The sequence below is a fragment of the Ooceraea biroi genome, chromosome 3, assembly GCF_003672135.1.
Source record: "Ooceraea biroi isolate clonal line C1 chromosome 3, Obir_v5.4, whole genome shotgun sequence".
NCBI classification, from domain to species: domain Eukaryota; kingdom Metazoa; phylum Arthropoda; class Insecta; order Hymenoptera; family Formicidae; genus Ooceraea; species Ooceraea biroi.
In genome coordinates, this window is record NC_039508.1 from 11,672,070 (window position 1) to 11,688,334 (window position 16,265).

The 16,265-nt window shown below is 43.7% G+C and overlaps 3 protein-coding genes across 6 annotated transcripts in view; 1 reads left to right on the forward strand and 2 right to left on the reverse strand.

The window, feature by feature from the left end:
- LOC105277016 (spectrin beta chain, non-erythrocytic 1) overlaps positions 1–2,133 on the reverse strand; it is a 63,863-nt gene extending 61,730 nt beyond the window's left edge. For all 3 annotated transcript variants that reach the window (XM_011335132.3, XM_011335130.3, XM_011335131.3), the window contains exon 1: positions 1,185–2,133. The gene's annotated coding sequence lies outside the window, so the exon portion shown is untranslated. The remainder of the gene's footprint in view (positions 1–1,184) is intronic.
- A 403-nt stretch (positions 2,134–2,536) lies between these two features.
- LOC105277015 (U3 small nucleolar ribonucleoprotein protein MPP10) lies at positions 2,537–5,072 on the forward strand. Its single transcript, XM_011335129.3, has 4 exons — positions 2,537–2,734; positions 2,978–4,313; positions 4,429–4,537; positions 4,630–5,072. The coding sequence occupies exons 1-4, from the start codon at positions 2,661–2,663 to the stop codon at positions 4,989–4,991; spliced, it is 1,881 nt and encodes a 626-aa protein (XP_011333431.1). The 5' UTR covers positions 2,537–2,660; the 3' UTR covers positions 4,992–5,072.
- A 190-nt stretch (positions 5,073–5,262) lies between these two features.
- Positions 5,263–16,265, reverse strand: part of LOC105277018 (aryl hydrocarbon receptor nuclear translocator homolog) — a 35,519-nt gene continuing 24,516 nt past the window's right edge. Inside the window, exons 4-13 of one of the 2 annotated variants that reach the window (XM_011335134.3) lie at positions 15,016–15,176; positions 10,500–10,817; positions 10,037–10,243; positions 8,719–8,898; positions 8,440–8,598; positions 8,184–8,334; positions 7,916–8,076; positions 7,660–7,838; positions 7,425–7,569; positions 5,263–7,343 (exon numbers count right to left, since the gene is read on the reverse strand). In XM_011335134.3, the coding sequence (XP_011333436.1) occupies positions 7,126–7,343; positions 7,425–7,569; positions 7,660–7,838; positions 7,916–8,076; positions 8,184–8,334; positions 8,440–8,598; positions 8,719–8,898; positions 10,037–10,243; positions 10,500–10,817; positions 15,016–15,176 (1,879 nt within the window). In that variant the 3' untranslated portion in view covers positions 5,263–7,125. The remainder of the gene's footprint in view (positions 7,344–7,424; positions 7,570–7,659; positions 7,839–7,915; positions 8,077–8,183; positions 8,335–8,439; positions 8,599–8,718; positions 8,899–10,036; positions 10,244–10,499; positions 10,818–15,015; positions 15,177–16,265) is intronic. The other variant, XM_011335136.3, reaches the window with a different exon arrangement.

Consider the following 16,265-nt stretch of genomic DNA (forward strand, 5'->3'; position numbering starts at 1 on the left):
TCTTTTCAATATTGGTTTATAACTTTGTAATAAAGCATTTCTAAGCAAACTCGATATAAGAATTTTTTCTTATTTTCACTAGTAGAATATGCTCCCGCAGTTTGTCGGTTAAAACCCGGGACACCCTGTATAGAATAATATTCCACATGCTACGCCAGGTTGTACGTGAGATAAGCGAGACGTCTACCACGTCGATCGATTGGATATAGAAAATTGTTAAACATTGCGTTGCGTAGCTGTTCAGGAGACGGTGAATTGTTCTGTCGATTATTCACTGCATACAAAATCAACATTTGTCACGGAAAATTACCATGAATAATCATCCTGTATTTCAGCTAATTACATCGCGATAATCTATTTTTAAATGTTCACTGCAGCGATACCGCTCGATTTCAACAACGATTCCATTTTCAATCACGAAGATGATCGTTTTAAATAATACCTTAAGGAATATAATAATTTTTATTTTCGTAATAATCTTTAGAATAACATATTTAAATATGAAAATTCTTCTCTGCTCGAGAGATAATATTAAACAATTGCCAATTTATTTATTGGATTTAGATTCTATTAATTGATTTTCTCTTGAACTTAAGTAATTAGTTAAAGATTTGCTAGGTTGAATCAAACTAACTTCCACTCGCTTCCACCGCGACGTTATCAATATAGAGCAAAGAGAACTCATATTTTCCATGCAGTAACAAACAGTATTCATAATTAATTAGTGTGGATAACCAGTGATAACCCGTTATCACAAAGTGTCATGACCTAAATACTCGTACATCGGCTGCTTCGTTAGCGTCTTTCTTTGCATCAGAGATTCCTTCAGCCTAGCTACACTCGCTTTTCCTTTAACAAGGCGCCAATGTTTTGAAGAAATCGATAGAGTCACGTGACATTTCCTGAAACCGGTTCCTAATTGACCGGACTTCGATTGGACCGCGTAGATTCACCGTGATTTTTCTCGCCAGGCAGAAGCAAAGTGGCATATGCGGCTACTGGTTCTTTACGAGCGAGTCGCGGGACTCGTTCCGGTCGCTCGTTCGCCGATTTCGCAATTTCGGATTCCGCGGAGCGCCGAGCTGGCTCGACCCGGAGGGCGATCGATCGATCGGTAGTGCACGCGAGCTGGTCGCATCGCGGCGGTCACGTCGGTGGTACATGCACACGCAGGCAATACGCACCTAGCTCCCTTTGGTGCGCGCGTGCGAGTTATCCGAAAATCGGAGCGGCGATCCTCTCACTCGTTGACTGGGCGCCGGGGGTCCACCTGGGCACGTGTCACCAGAAAAATCCACCAGACAGAAAAAAGAAACCACGCACTCCGAACGCTCGTTCGCATCCGAGGTTCCGTCGTGCACTCGCGCTCACACAGCGTGCAAGTTTTTTCGAGTGCGCGTTCGCACGTATCGCTCCGAGAGCACGCACGTCAGTGGCGCGCGCGCGCGCGCACGCCTCGCTTTTGCGTTCGTGAGAGCCACGTTCTCTCGCCGCGCGAGCCGGCGTTAACCGAGCCGAGATCTGCACCAATGCCTCAGCGGCCACGGATTCGCTCCCGACAGCCGCTCCTCGCTCGCTTCGGGCCGCTTCGCGCGCGGTCCTTCCCTTCACTTCGGTCTCGCTCTCAACGTTCTTTTCCCCTCCGCCGCCGAACGTGTTCTCCCACTCCTCCGCCCGGCGAACGAGTTTCCCCCCCTTCGCCGCCCGGCGAACGAGTTTCCCCACTCCACATGTGGCGAACACATTTCATCGTACTTCTCTCTCCGTGATGTGCCAGAGGGTCCTCGGGCCCATATTTATTTACGTATTTTAGGCCAGTTTTCTTTGCATTTATTCTCGCTCTTTCACGTGCTTGACAGGTTGTAAATTTTGATTTTCCGATGAATGCCATGTTGGAGCATTAAATATTGCTTGATTTTTAATCGGAATCGCACGGTTTTATATAATATAACTTTTGTGTTGAGTAAATAAAATACAGAATTAGGTACACATTTCTAAATACACTAAAAAATGGACTAATATTTAGACATTCTCATATATATTTATAATTTGAGTTCATTTGAATGTTAATTTAAGGGAAAATGTATGTTAGAAACTAAACTAAAATATTGAAAGTAAAAGGTAACAACTGTTGTAAAATAGATAGCACATAATATTTTTAAAAGCACAAATTTAACAAATTTTTATACCAATAAACGTGATAAACATGTTGGGGCCTCAAGGTATGAGGCATTCGTTACTGCATCATAAAGTATAAAGCATGAAGGTATGCTTTATGCATAAAGTATGCCATTTTTGGATATTTATTCGCATAAAGATGTGTTTTATTTTAAACAGCAGATAGTTTTCTAAGTAATTAATATTATTTGATATTAAAGTTGCACTACCTGAAAATCAGATTTTTCGTCGTCGAGATCTAACGTAATAAAAAAACTATTTCTGAGCAGTTGTTGAGTCGTACTACTACCTTAATTCTGACTGAAGATAGTGGAGGCTCATAGCGGACATTTCGGAAACTAACTCCACTCGCGTATTGCACCAATTCAGCAGTGCAGCTATAAAGAACAGACCAAGTGTGCGTGTACAGTGTGCACGTGAGAGTGAAACAGTTCGGCCTGTTGCTTGATGAAGTATTGTTTAATTAAGTGCAAATATAAATTATGGCTAACACCGATATCCTTGATAATATTATATTCAGATTCGATGATATTCGATCACTGGAACGAGTGAGGAAGTAAGTAATATACAAAATGGTTTTTAATATTATTTCACTTATAACCTCAAACGCCAATGCATGAAAAGAGTTATTTCTACTATCATCACCAAAGTACAGACATATAAATAAAAAAAGAACATAGGAATAAAATTAATTATTTTATTTTACTGAAATAATTTATTTAATGAAAATTATTATATACACATTTGTGTTGTGCAAAATAGAGAAAGCAATTTAACAGTGTATGTTCTTCACTTTTAGTGGAAAAACCAAAGTTGACTTCAAAGCCAATATAAAATATGTCTACGATTTCACCAAGGAGCAATCTCGCAGAAAAACCAATGCGTTGCCAGAATTGGTTACGAAAGATTTTGATGAAGAACAAATTTGGCAACAAGTGGAATTGCAGAACGAAGGCGAAATAACGCATCTCTTTATTGATGTTTCGAAAGTTTTGACCAGCAAACAGTTAATGATTCCTGTGTGCCCTACTAAACCTGAACCCGTACAAGTAACAACTGATGAATTATACCAAGAGGATGCTAACATATCTGATGATAAGGACTCAGAAAATGAGAATGAGTTGAAAAGTAGTTTAAAGAAAAGAAAAACGAAGCAAAAGAAGAAAAAAGCATCTATTGTAGATGATAAATTCTTCAAATTACAAGAATTAGATGAGTATTTAAATAAAGAAGAGAAAAAAGAGAAACGGAATGATCGTGAATCTGATGACGAGTCGGTAGATTTATTTAACGATTTTTCTGATGAGGAGGATGAAGACAGTGAAAAGAAATACATAAAGTATGCAGACTTCTTTGATAGTCCTGAGAGCGAAAATGAGCAATATCAGGAAAATAGAAATTCGAATCACGAGGATAACATTGACGATTCTGAGGAGGAAGGACCGGAGGATGAAGACGAAGAAATGAGCGGTAGTGAAAAGGACGAGAATGAACGGAAAGACAAAAGAGTAAGATTTAATTTGACCAACGACTCGGATGAGACAGATAGCTTAGATAATAAAACGAGTATAAAGAGACAACGTACAGACGGAAATGAGGAAGAAGGTACGAAGAAGAAAGCGGAGCCCAAGTCCAGCTTGGAAACTCGTCAGGAGAGATTGCTGACGAGGATCAAGGAGCTCGAGGACGAAGCGATTGGCGAGAAGCCGTGGCAGTTGAAGGGTGAAGTGAGCGGTACAAATCGACCGCAAAATTCTCTACTGGAGGAATTTGTGGACTTTGATATAACCACGAGGCCGGCTCCCGAGATCACCGAGGAGACGACGATTAAGCTGGAAGACATTATTAAACAGCGAATTAAGGACAAGGCCTGGGACGACGTCGAGAAAAAGTTCAAGCCAGTCGAGACGCCGTTGGAATTCAAGAAGAAACTACAATTAGACCAGCAGAAGAGCAAAGAAAGCTTGTCGCAGATATACGAGAAGGAGTATTTACAACAGAAGCGAGCGGCGGATCCAGAAAACAACGAGAAGCAGGAACAGACGCCAGAATTGCACAATGAGATTCGACAAAAGATGCGTTCGTTGATCTATAAGCTGGACGCATTGTCCAATTATCATTACACTCCCAAGCGGGTAAGATTTGCGTTAAGATTTTACGATTCGTGTGTAGTACTTGGCAAAATGTATTGATGAACAAAAATATTTGTAACGCAATAATAGTTTACGATATGTATAATTCTTGTTTCAGGCTAAACCTGAGATTAAAATTATTAGTAACCTGCCTGCGATTAATATGGAGGAAGTAGCGCCAGTTGCCACTAGTGATGCCGTTTTACTAGCACCTGAGGAAGTCAAAGGTACCCGTTGTATTCATTCTAACATATTTGGTTGGTTCATGACAATTTATGACAAATATCTTGGTATTCTATTCCGTTATCTTTATTTTCAGCCAAGCCGCGTGGCGATCTCATCGGTAAAGCGGAAAGAACGAAAACCGATATGAAGCGTGAGAGAAGGCAAAAGAAATTGAGGCAAGGAGCCAAACAGAAGCGAGCAGAAGAGAAGGAGAAAGAGAAAGCACTGAGACCAGGAATCGCTAAAAAGTATAAAAATAAGAACGAAAAAGCCGCGTTGATCAAGACATTGATTAAGAACAGAAAAATTACGGAAGCGGACCAAACGGCAGAAAAAGCCGCGAAGTCCTCGACAGCGTTCTTCGCGAAATTGCAAGATCAAGTTAAGACCCAATTAAAAACGAAGACTGCTTCTGTATCCAAGAAGAAAGATAAGAAAGCAAAGCTGAAACTGTGAATTTAATATTATTGTTTATGTTGTGTATATATCCGCAATTTTGTAGATTTGTCTAAATAAATTTAAAAACAGATTGTTTAATGCATTATTGTTATTCTTCTTAGAGATTCCATTATGTTTTTATTATCCTGAAGAATGCGTTATTGCCTCTTGTGCTGTCGTTGATTATATAATCGCAAAAGAACGTAAGAAGCAAGAAATATTATATTAAAGAAATTATACAGCAACGAATACGCCATACATAATCTAAAATACATATGTACACTAAAAATATTTTTCTGTAGCTTTATTGTGTGATATATGTACGCATTTCTAACACCCTTCGCTCTCTTCAAATCATATTAATCATTTCGCGGTTCTTTCCTTATGGAGCTACAATACGTGGCTGGATATTATTGCAAAGGAATATATAACAGCGGATAAGGGAGCTGCGAAACAGTCTCGCTCACCGAGACGGATCCCTACTTAATATTCGCGTATTTAGATATTGATGCCCTCATCAGGCTCAATACGTTAATTATTGTCAAAAAGTGATGGTACTATTTTTCGTTACGATGTAGGATGATTAAAAAAAATCATGCGTATATGTATAGTTCATATATTAGTGAAAAATGTTCCCAATTCATCATGATATGCTGCAATTTTGTTTCAATGTGCTCGTCGAAATTTGCTAAAACACGTACAAACGCGCTAAGTCACACGTGGTTACTTATAAATGCAATTATTCATATGTGTAACATTATCTATATTTTTTTTTTTCTTTAAGAATATCTAAAAACGGTGTCTTGCACATAGAAGCAAAGGTGGATTACACAATTTTTTTTGTACATTGTCAATGTCTCGAACGATTCCTTGCCGCGTGTTAATTTATGATTGCACTGTTTATAATTACAAAGACCTAAATTAAAATAATTAAGCTAATCTTACGAATCTAACGATAAGCTGGTATTAAAATTACCGTGATTTGTGTAGATTTGATTGAGAAGGTCTGTTTTTTTAAAAATATTTTTTCTTGTTACGTGTATAGAGTACACCTCCATTTTCATTTTCCCTCCTCTTATTAAGTTACTTATCGAATCGCATGATACCACAATTAAAATTGTCACGTAAACTAAATTTTACTGTTTGACTTGTATAATAAGCACAGATCGGATGCTCATATATTTTCAGAATATCCGCAACAAGGCCATAAATGTCCATATTTTTGAGCTAATTACTCGATTTAATACTTTGCGCTCGTGTATCTCTCCATTGGTCGGAATCATTTTCTGTGATAAGCGAGTGATGTACGTCCAGTTAACTTTCACCATGAAAAGTCAACAAAAATTTAATTTAATTTAATTGAAATAAATTCTTGTACTCAGTTTAATAAAAGACAATATGTTTTAATCATATTTCGGCCTCATATAATTATATAATGGCGAAGGATTGATAAATAACAATTTTCCTTGCTAAAAGTTTGTTTGATGAATGTGAAATTAATTTTCAAAATTTGCTTTAAAAGTATGATGAAAGTCACTTTTTTTATAATCTTAAATACATGAAAATGAAATGACATATTTTATCAATTACTGATATCTTCAACAGTTGTGCGTTTAATCTAGAAACGATATAAATGTAAAATCGCTCGTTTTGTGTTGAATGCCTTGTGCCGAATGTCAAATGTGACTGACCTGCATCTGTGCATATTATAATTCACTCTAATCGACGACCGCTTGTCATGAAGGTATAGTCGCACTTGATGTGTTAATGGCACTTTCGCAGCGAAGCCGTGCTCGTCAATTTTAGACTACTACTTCGAATAATCGGAGCGTACGATGCGGCGATCGTACCGGCGGCGATCTGATACCCACGACAATTATAATCAAATCCTCGATTGTATGCGCGTATGCATAATATGTAAATAACCCGGCAGACTAGGCTCTCCTAATCCCAGTGCGATCGTTTCTTGCGCAAAGTCTATATATGCGGTGCTAAATCGTTAAAATCGCGTCTTTCTTTTTTCCCCTCCGTGAACGGTCCTTCGATTGCTGAAGTGACGGTGCGGTTTGCGATATCCGGGATTCACTACTCCCTCCCTCCCGAAGTGATGCCATTCGACCGGGAAAAGCCCCGGGGAGCAAGCACCGAAGTACTACTCGAAGTTTGTGGTAAACATGTTGAGCTCCTCGAAGCCAGAGGAGCCGCCCTGGTCTTGCAGCATCTGCAGCATGTCGGATAATTCTTGTGGCTGCGCGCCAGGCCCGGCTTGGCCGGGATGTGGTTGCGGTTGTGCTTGCGCGGCCACCTGGGCGCCCGTCTGTCCGTCCGGTTGCGGTGTCTGATGCTGCTGACTTTGCCAACCCCACATACCTGCGACAAACGTAAAATTTCAATTGATTATCTGCGATTACACGCGAGAGGAGAACGTGGTAAAGCAAGACGCAGACTCACTAGGATTATTAGGCACTGTTGTTACTGCTGGGTGGTATTGCTGCGTAGTGGTCCTAGCTCCACTACTGAGCTGTGTGTATGTCGGCCCGCTCGGTGATCTTGACGGGCTTAATTGACTATACTGATAGCCTTCTGTCACAGGTTGCTGCCGTAGGAAAACGCAGAAAAATATTTTAGTCATATGTCAGTTAATGTTTTTTTTTTTAAGACATCGAAACATAGGACAGATATATACCTGTCTTCCGATTGCCCATGCCTGCGGGGTTGGCGATGTAGTCGCCGGCTTCTGGATCCTGCTCAAGACCGACGAAGACGCGCTCTGCTGTCCGGGTGATCCGTAAGCTATCGGCGACTGCGTCGTCTCGTAGCTTTGATACACGTTCTGCGTACTGGACGGCCTCGGTTGTTGCGGACCTGAGCACCACGAATGTGTTTGATATATCTGGGTGTAGAGTAATAAGTCATAGAGGGATATCTGGCGATTGACTCACTGGCTGTAGCTACGGTCGCCGGATGCTGCATCATGTGATGCGCGGAGTACAACGGATCCCTTGCAGGATGTCTCTGAAGAGAATAATCTATTCCAGGTTGCCCATATGCTGCAGGTACTGCTTCACTCTCCGTTTGACCGTCGCTGCTCGGATGAAATGACCTTGACAAGACAACGTAAATAATTTCCACGCGAACCAGACGGACGTGGTGCATGTAATACAATTGAGGAGATATCATCAAGACTTCGTATCGCAATTACGTTCTTACTTTGCGTGCGTGTTCGTGCAGACGATGTATTCAATTTCCTCGTTAAACGGATTCAAGAATGCGAACGCCGACGTCCTCAACCACACCCACTCGCGGCTCTTGCCGCGAAATCTGTACATTACAGACACGACTTGTCCCTTCAATTTCAATACTGAAAAGCAAGTCACACGTTAATGACACGCGTGTTAATAATGGCTTGATGGACGAGAAGAGATTTTACACGCGCGGTGTTTAGAGGCGTAATACGTGGCATTACCTTGTTCAAAGCTCTCTCGCATGTGTGTCAGATCCTCCGGATGGAAGAATTCGTAGCACGAATGACCCAAGAGCTCCGCTGGAGTGTATCCCAAAATTCCACCGACTCTTTGGTCCACAAAGGTAAATTTACCTTCCTGGGAGTGACGTGATATAAATTCTGAAGCAGACACGAAAGTAATTAGTGACAAGAATTATGGCTAATTATTTCTTGCTGTATCAATCACATGGAATTAAAAATGTAAACTTGATAAATTGAATCGTTAATAAGCACCCTTACCGCTATTGCTATTGGGACCCACTAAGTCGCTACTATTTGCTGTGCTAATGACCTGCAATCGCCCGATGGCGACAAGGCAGCAGTGCGTGGTGGCATTTTCGTCGTTAACGCTGTCACCAGTTTGAACACCCCCTCTGTCACCTAGGCCCACACCTGGTACACATGGGGGAACAAAATCACCTACAGCGTAAAATCATGAATCAGTCCATGATTTCTCGTTGATCGGCTTGAAAAAATATCTTAAAAAATATATCTAACTAAAACTCTCTATATTAGCGTTCTAATAGAGCAATGATGTATAGATAACGATGAAAATTCGAATCCTGAATTTCAAATTTTATATCAATCACATGTGAGATTTCCAGCAAGCAAATTGAACGAATTTGGTTCCTTTTATCCATTTATTTCTCTTGAAATAAATGGATGGGAAACAAATATACAAATATAATACAAGAATTTTTATGCAGTATATTTCAAATATTTAAACACAAAATTGATACAAAGTATACTGGAAATTCTGAAATTCGAAAACTGCGAGATCAATTTATTGCATGCATTACTGAGTGCGCGCGAAAGACGTCACAGTAGCTTTCTTAACCGATAAGATTGAATTCATCAGCGGCTGTCACAAAGCTATCGATAGAACAAAAAGAGCTGCGCACGTGGTCATGAATATTAAACGAATGTGTTAACAGCCGATAACTACCTCGCCGCGAGTCTTAATGGCGGCGATCCATTCAGCGATCAAACGAGTATCCCGAAGACAGGTATTTAAAACTCGGAGTGAGAGAAAAGCCACATCCGAGAAAGAGAGAGAGAGATAACATTCCTCTTTTAATTTACTCAACTTATCGCCGTGTAAATGAACAAAAGTGGCAAAGCGAGGGGAAGAGGGTGGGAAAATTAATTCTTTGGATCCTGACGATACCGGACACCACCATGTCTTTGCATTTCCGCAACCGAAAGCGAATGCGGTCGGAGCGTATTTAATTAAAAACGCGGAGTCAGGAGATCCAGCCCCTCGCAACTCGAGGCAGCTCTTAATTTACAGTACACACGCGGCATACACGTTCCGCCGTGTTCCAGGAACGATTCGTTCGTATTCCTCGGGCGCGACGTCTCCCCCGCTTTAAAATAGAAAGCCGGGGTCCGCTGTGTGTCGCGCCCGAGAGAAAGAGAGGAAGAAGAGACCGAGAGAGACCGTTACTGGCGATGGTGACGGTGACGGTGGTGGTGGTGATGGTAGTAGTGGTGGCGTTGTCGACGTACGATCTTGCACGCGGTTCTCTCGACTCAGCTCAGCCCGTACCAAACTTACCGGTGGGTGGCCAATTCTTGATGTACCCGGTGCAGTGCACCACCGCGTAGTTCTGGCTGTCCCGCTGGGCTGGCGGACCCAAGGAGTTCCTCTGCTTCATACGCTGCAGCCCATGCGCCGCTGCCATGTCGCCCGTCGTCTGCAGATTGCCTACCTTCATGCGACAGATGAAGCCCCTCCTCGAGCCCATGCACAATCGCATCGAAGCTGTAATCAAAAAGAAGAATCTGAACATTTCTGCAGACGCCCTAATACTCGCGAGTAGTTGACATAAATCATTACGATTAGAATCCTTGATTATTTTGAATCATCATTGAATAGCCAAGAGTCGAGGAAGCATGAGCAAGCAGCAATCATTCTGCGAATCACGCTTGCGAAACGCTTTAGTCCGACGAGGAAAGTACAAATTCCGCTATGGAGGAACGTCGAGCGATCAAACGATGTTTTTTTGCGTTTCACTTACATTGACCTTCTTTCTTTACTGTTCCAGTCTTCAGGTCTAGCACACGGCCGCCGTGTTGAGGCTCCGCCGCGCTGAGCTGCTCCCGTACCTTATCAGTGTCGTCGGGATGAACCTGCGAGTAGAAGCTGGTGCCGTACCAATCGCTCTGCGTGTAGTTCAAGACCGGCGCGACCGAGTCGGAGACGTAAATGATCCTACCGGTGTCGCAGCTGACAACGAACAAGAAGCCGTCCGCCGCTTCGAGGATCAGGTGTTTCAGCTCTTGATCCGTGAGGAAGGACGGCTTGTAAGCGTTGTCCGTCGCGGTATTTCCAGTGCCTAAAACATATTTCATTTCGCTCCGACAATGTTCGTCATGGAAATGGAATGGCGAGATTTATAGAGAATAATCCGGATACACCCGGTTCGGATTTATCGTAAGCTTTACACATACGGGTGGATTTATCGCGGACTACTGTATGACGTGCTGCTGAGTTTATCGGCAGTCCGTCCAGTCCGCAAATTCTTTGACCGATGTTCCACTTCGTCCCAGACTGATAAACGTTGAACGAATTAATTTAAGCGAGTCTCTGGAATTGATTTCTCGTCGAAAGGAAAGCGCTTGATGCTCGACGATGAAGAAATTCGTCAGGTCAGGTGACTGACTTTTGCAAGCGCGACCTAAACTTTGAGGAACACTCCGTAAATTCCTGAGCTAGTCGTGTCCTATCGGATGTTGAAATCGAATAACGCTCTTTTCGATGGCGAAACTAGTCGTCTCCCGAAGTTGACCTCCAGAGAGACGCAAAGATCGACGACGCCAAGCGCTATGGTGCGGTACCAAAAATGAGGACGGGGCACCTCGCCAGCGGAGGTAACTATCGAGGTGCAAGATCGGAATTGCAAAGCGGACGGTGTATCCTGAAAGAAAAAGAAAGAGAGGGAGAAAGAGCGACTCTCTCGCGCTGCGATGCGATCTTTACCCTGATATACGGAGAAATTCCGAGAAGAGGTACTTTAACGACTTCCAAACAAGATCTATGGAAGACCCCCGGTGACCTTCGTTACCATTACTTTCCACGTGGTGTACATCCGCCGGTTGGACATTACCGCAGCTTACTTCAGTGTCTTCCACCGGGAAAAATCGGTGTACAGTTATCGTTAACGATTTATCATCGGCGATATTAAAATTGTCAAACATCAATGCACCTTCATCATCGAATATCTGTTCCAACGCAAGGGAAACACAGATTTTAATCTATCGTTACGTACACTAAGGTGCATTGATTCGCGTGGTAGCAAATATTTATATTAATATTTATTAATATTACTATATATAATATATATATATATTATTATATATATATATATACATATATATTACATGTATATAATATTACAATATACACATATATATAATATATATATTAATATTAATAAATATATATATTCGCTACCACGCGAATTAATGCACCTTAGTGTACATTAATTTTCGTCGAAATATTCTGAAAGAAAACAGGAAATGTCACTTTTGCCCTAACTCCGAATGGCTAGAAATATTCCCTATCGAGTTGGAGCATCAACGAGGTGACATCGCGACGGCTGCATCAGGGACATAAAAAAGAGCGCCATTCTGGCGACGGAACGGCGTCGTTCCCACTATCGGCATCCGCCGAACGGTTCTCCAGCTTCCTGGCGGCAATTTTTATCGCCGGCGTTCCGGGGTCATAAAAAATCCGCCGGTGCCCGCGGTACTGATGTACGTACGTACGTCTCTCCTCGCGCAACGCTCCACCACACTCCGGCGCTCGTGCGGGGTGTTTGCGCGCGTAAACGAGTCGTCCTCCCCTTCCCCTCCCCCCCCCCTCTCTCTCTACAGGTAAGAGAGAAGAGAAAACAAGAGAAAGAGCCAGAGCCCTCTCCCCCGCCGTTGAACGAGAGAGCGATTTGTATGCAGTGTCCCTCGTCGCCGGGAAAGAGGAGAAGCGGCTATAAACAACGCGACGCACCACCAATACCTAGCTGGAATCACGGCAGAAGCTGGTGGTGCACGCTATATATACGCTCACGCACAATACGCAACGCGCGTCCGTTGGGAGGACGACTCTGTTTCTCCCTTTCTCTCTTGGTTGCAGGTAGATAGGTAGATAGACAGATAAGTAGATAGGTGGGTAGGTAGACAGGTACCCGGCGAAACTGCCAAAGGGACAGCCGTCATGTCCACCGGAAGCATATATCGCGCTCACTGCATTCAATATGACTGTCACCGACTCTGAAAACCCGCCGACTGTGCATCCCTTCTCTTCGGCCACTCGTCATCCGGACGAATCTCTCCTCGTCAATCGGTCGTGCAGGTATCCCCGTGGCTCTTTTAAGATTTTCAAGATATTACACAAGCGGGTTTCAATAGGCAATTCATTTTACACGAATCGTGCGAAACATCGTGTAACCGATGCAACATCAGTACGGTTCGTCTTCGAGCTAACGAGGAAGTCGCGCGACTGCCTCGGCAGCGTAAGTATCTTAAAAGCGCTCGTAAATTTTCGCCTCTGTCGAGACGGAAATCTAGCCGCGTTCTCGCACGTCGACCCCCGGGAGCAAGACCCGGGGGCCGAGTGTTTTCCGCGTAATCGATAGTCGCAGGTACGCAAACGTAACGTACGACGAGCCGATTTCTACCGCCGTAATTTAATCGCCTTCGTGTCAAGGCACCGAGATCTCGCGTTGCGCCCAAGTTATTGCACCGCTCGTGCCGGATAACTCAAACATCGCTGCAACTTAATCGTCACGTCCCACGTCGAAAGCTGCAACGCTCCTTATCGACGACGCTCGGTGGGATCACGGTCACGAGAAGGGGAAGGTGCAAGAGCGAAATTTCGTTGCGCTCGAGAGAAAAATCCCTCGGAATTCGAACGGAGTTGCAGCAGGCCAAAATATTGAATCATTAAGTATGAAACTTTACAAATGTAAAAGCGCCATCTTTAACATTTGTTATCTCAAATTTGGCGCGAGACGTCAGTATCAGGTTAGGTTAGTGTGATAGATGTATGTTCGCTCTTCAAATGTCATATTTGTTTGTTCAAATATCTTCATTAGTTTTATTGGTCGATTCTTTTTTATAGAACTATGGAAAAGTCCAAAATTCGTGTGATTTATGAATATGAGTTCCGCCGTGGAACCACAGTGTCGGAGACAGCTCGTAATATCAACGCTGTATTTGGTGAAGGTTCAACTACTAAAGCAACGGTGGGCAATTGGTTCAAAAACTTCAGAGATGGAGATTTCAGCCTCGCTAATGAGCCACGTGGAAGACCAAAGACGAAGGTGGATAATGATCACTCGAGAGCCGTAGTAGAGTCCGATCCATCTCAAAGTACACGTGAATTGGCATCGATATTCAATGTTTCCATACCCACCATATTGGTTCATTTAGCTGCAATTGGTAAGATAAAGAAGTTGGACAAATGGGTCCCGCACGAATTGACCGATGCGCAGCAGGCGCAACGTCTAGAGGCTTCCCTTTCTTTGCTTTCCCGTCACAAAAATGAATCTTTTTTTAATCGAATTGTGACCTGCGATGAAAAGTGGATACTCTACGACAATCGTAAACGCTCACATCAGTGGTTGAACGCTGATGAACCACCGAGACGTCACGCGAAACCCAACATTACACAGAAGAAGCTTATGGTGACTGTTTGGTGGTCCAGGTCCAGGTGTTATCTACTACAACTTTATGAAACCTGGTACATCGATAACGGCTGAAGTATATTGCAAGCAACTGGACGAAATGATGCAACAACTTGCTATTAAACAACCGAAATTGGTCAATCGGTCAATGCCAATGCTGTTGCATGATAATGCTCGACCGCACACTGCACGACTGACCGTGGCAAAGCTACGGGAGTTGGAATTGGAAACTCTCCGTCATCCACCATATTCACCAGATCTATCACCTACCGACTATCACTTCTTCCGGAATTTGGACAACTTGTTGGTGGGAAAATTGTTCAATTCTCAACAGGCAGTCGAAACAGCCTTCCGCGACTTCATCGATTCCCGTACTCCTGGCTTCTATAGTAGAGGCATAGACCAACTACCACTAAAATGGCAGAAGTGTGTAGATAACATGGGCGCATACTTCGATTGAAAATAAATCATGTCCATGTGCCAAAAAATGCAAAAGTTTATGTTCTATTTGTAAAGTTTCATACTTAATGACCCAATACAAAAAAAATAAAAATGCGAAAACAATTATTTAGCCGAAAATGCACATCTCATGACGTCAGATGCATCTGGAAGGAAAGAGGAAGTACACTTTTGCTAAAACGGAGAAATTATCCGATAACGAGACTCGACAAATGCAAATGTAATGTAACATTTCATCAACCTCGAGACGCTTGGACGGTCAAAATGCACAAGTCTCATTAAGAAGGATCCCAAGTTGTCAAGAGAAGGATAACTGAGTTTGTGAAAGTGCGCAGGGCAAAGGGATCGAATCCTTCTGCAGGAACTTTCTGTGGAATCAAAGGGCACTCACCTCTTAGAGCTTTCATGTGCGCCACTGCCATCCTGAGGATCGTGAGTTTGTCGGGTTTGCGGGCCAGGGCTGAACAGGTCGGCACCATGTCGGAGAGCTCGGTGATGTAGGCGGTCATCTTGTTCCGCCGCCGCCGCTCGATCTCGCAATGATTCTCCCTGCTGTAAGTCGCAAGACAAAACCAAGGTAATTGCATAGTTCGAGGAATCGGTGTGCGGTTTCTCTTAGTGCGGCAGTAAAAACGGCGCGAACGACGTGGTCCCAACGCGGGATACAGTCGGAGAGACAGGAGATTTCTTGCGCGCGCGAGAGAGGCTGCTGTGAGGAAACAGCGTGAAATAACGCGCGCGATACGGTATTCAATTCATGTTGAATTGCGCTTCTTGCGCTTATGTAATCGCGAGTCCGCGAGCTCGCGTGAGATGCGCCCGCGAGAATGAGCTCGTCGGCGCGCGTCAGGTTCCTCGCGTAAACGTTAATGAATAATTATCCTCTGCTTCGATATCATTCCCCAGGAAACTGCAAGGGGACAAAAAAGTGTCCAGGTGTCCATTGATAATCAGCCTACGACCCCGCACCGGTTTACCGTCGTGTTTCAATTAGAAGCTCGCGTAAGATAAGTTAACTGGAATTAACTCGGTTACGGGCATTGTCGACGCTATGATCGATTCGCTCGATAAATCCTCGAGTAGCCTATCTAGCCGAGGGAGAATATCGGGGCGAGACCACAATTTCAGGCCTCCCCTGTTATTACGCTACCAGAGGGTAACCGCCGCGGCCGGGCACGTCTCCCTTTGCTCGGACGGCGAGCTGCGTAATCGCCGGCGCGCAAATCGTAAATTTAATGGCATTTAATTCGCGACAATTTTCCAGGAAACTTCGCGAGGGCAGGCCTCGTGCGCGGATCCCGCGCACGCAACACGTAAGTCGGATTCCCCGGTGCTGCGATCCCCGATGCGCGAATCGAGCGGTGGTTAATTCGTTATCGACGCTACGTCCCGTCCGCGAAACCACTTATTTCGCGAAGTCAACTCCGTGAACTGTGCGCCTCCTTCACGGTCTGCTTCGTAATAGATTCCCCGCCGTGCTTGTTTCGTGATACCATTTGCTGCAAGTCGGAACGTTCAGCGATGAGAATGGATGCCTGCAGAAACATGTGATACGCTCTTGGCCAGAGTGAATTTTACCTTTTGCTTATCGCATTCTGTGATTCAAGCGAACAACTTGTGTAAAATCGCTTCGCTTGTTAA

Coding starts and splice junctions, on each gene's coding strand:
- LOC105277015 (XM_011335129.3), top strand. CDS start 2,661: ATGGCTAACACCGATATCCTTGATAATATTATATTCAGATTCGATGAT. Junction 2,735..2,977: donor TCACTGGAACGAGTGAGGAA/GTAAGTAATATA, acceptor CTTCACTTTTAG/TGGAAAAACCAAAGTTGACT. Junction 4,314..4,428: donor ATCATTACACTCCCAAGCGG/GTAAGATTTGCG, acceptor TTCTTGTTTCAG/GCTAAACCTGAGATTAAAAT.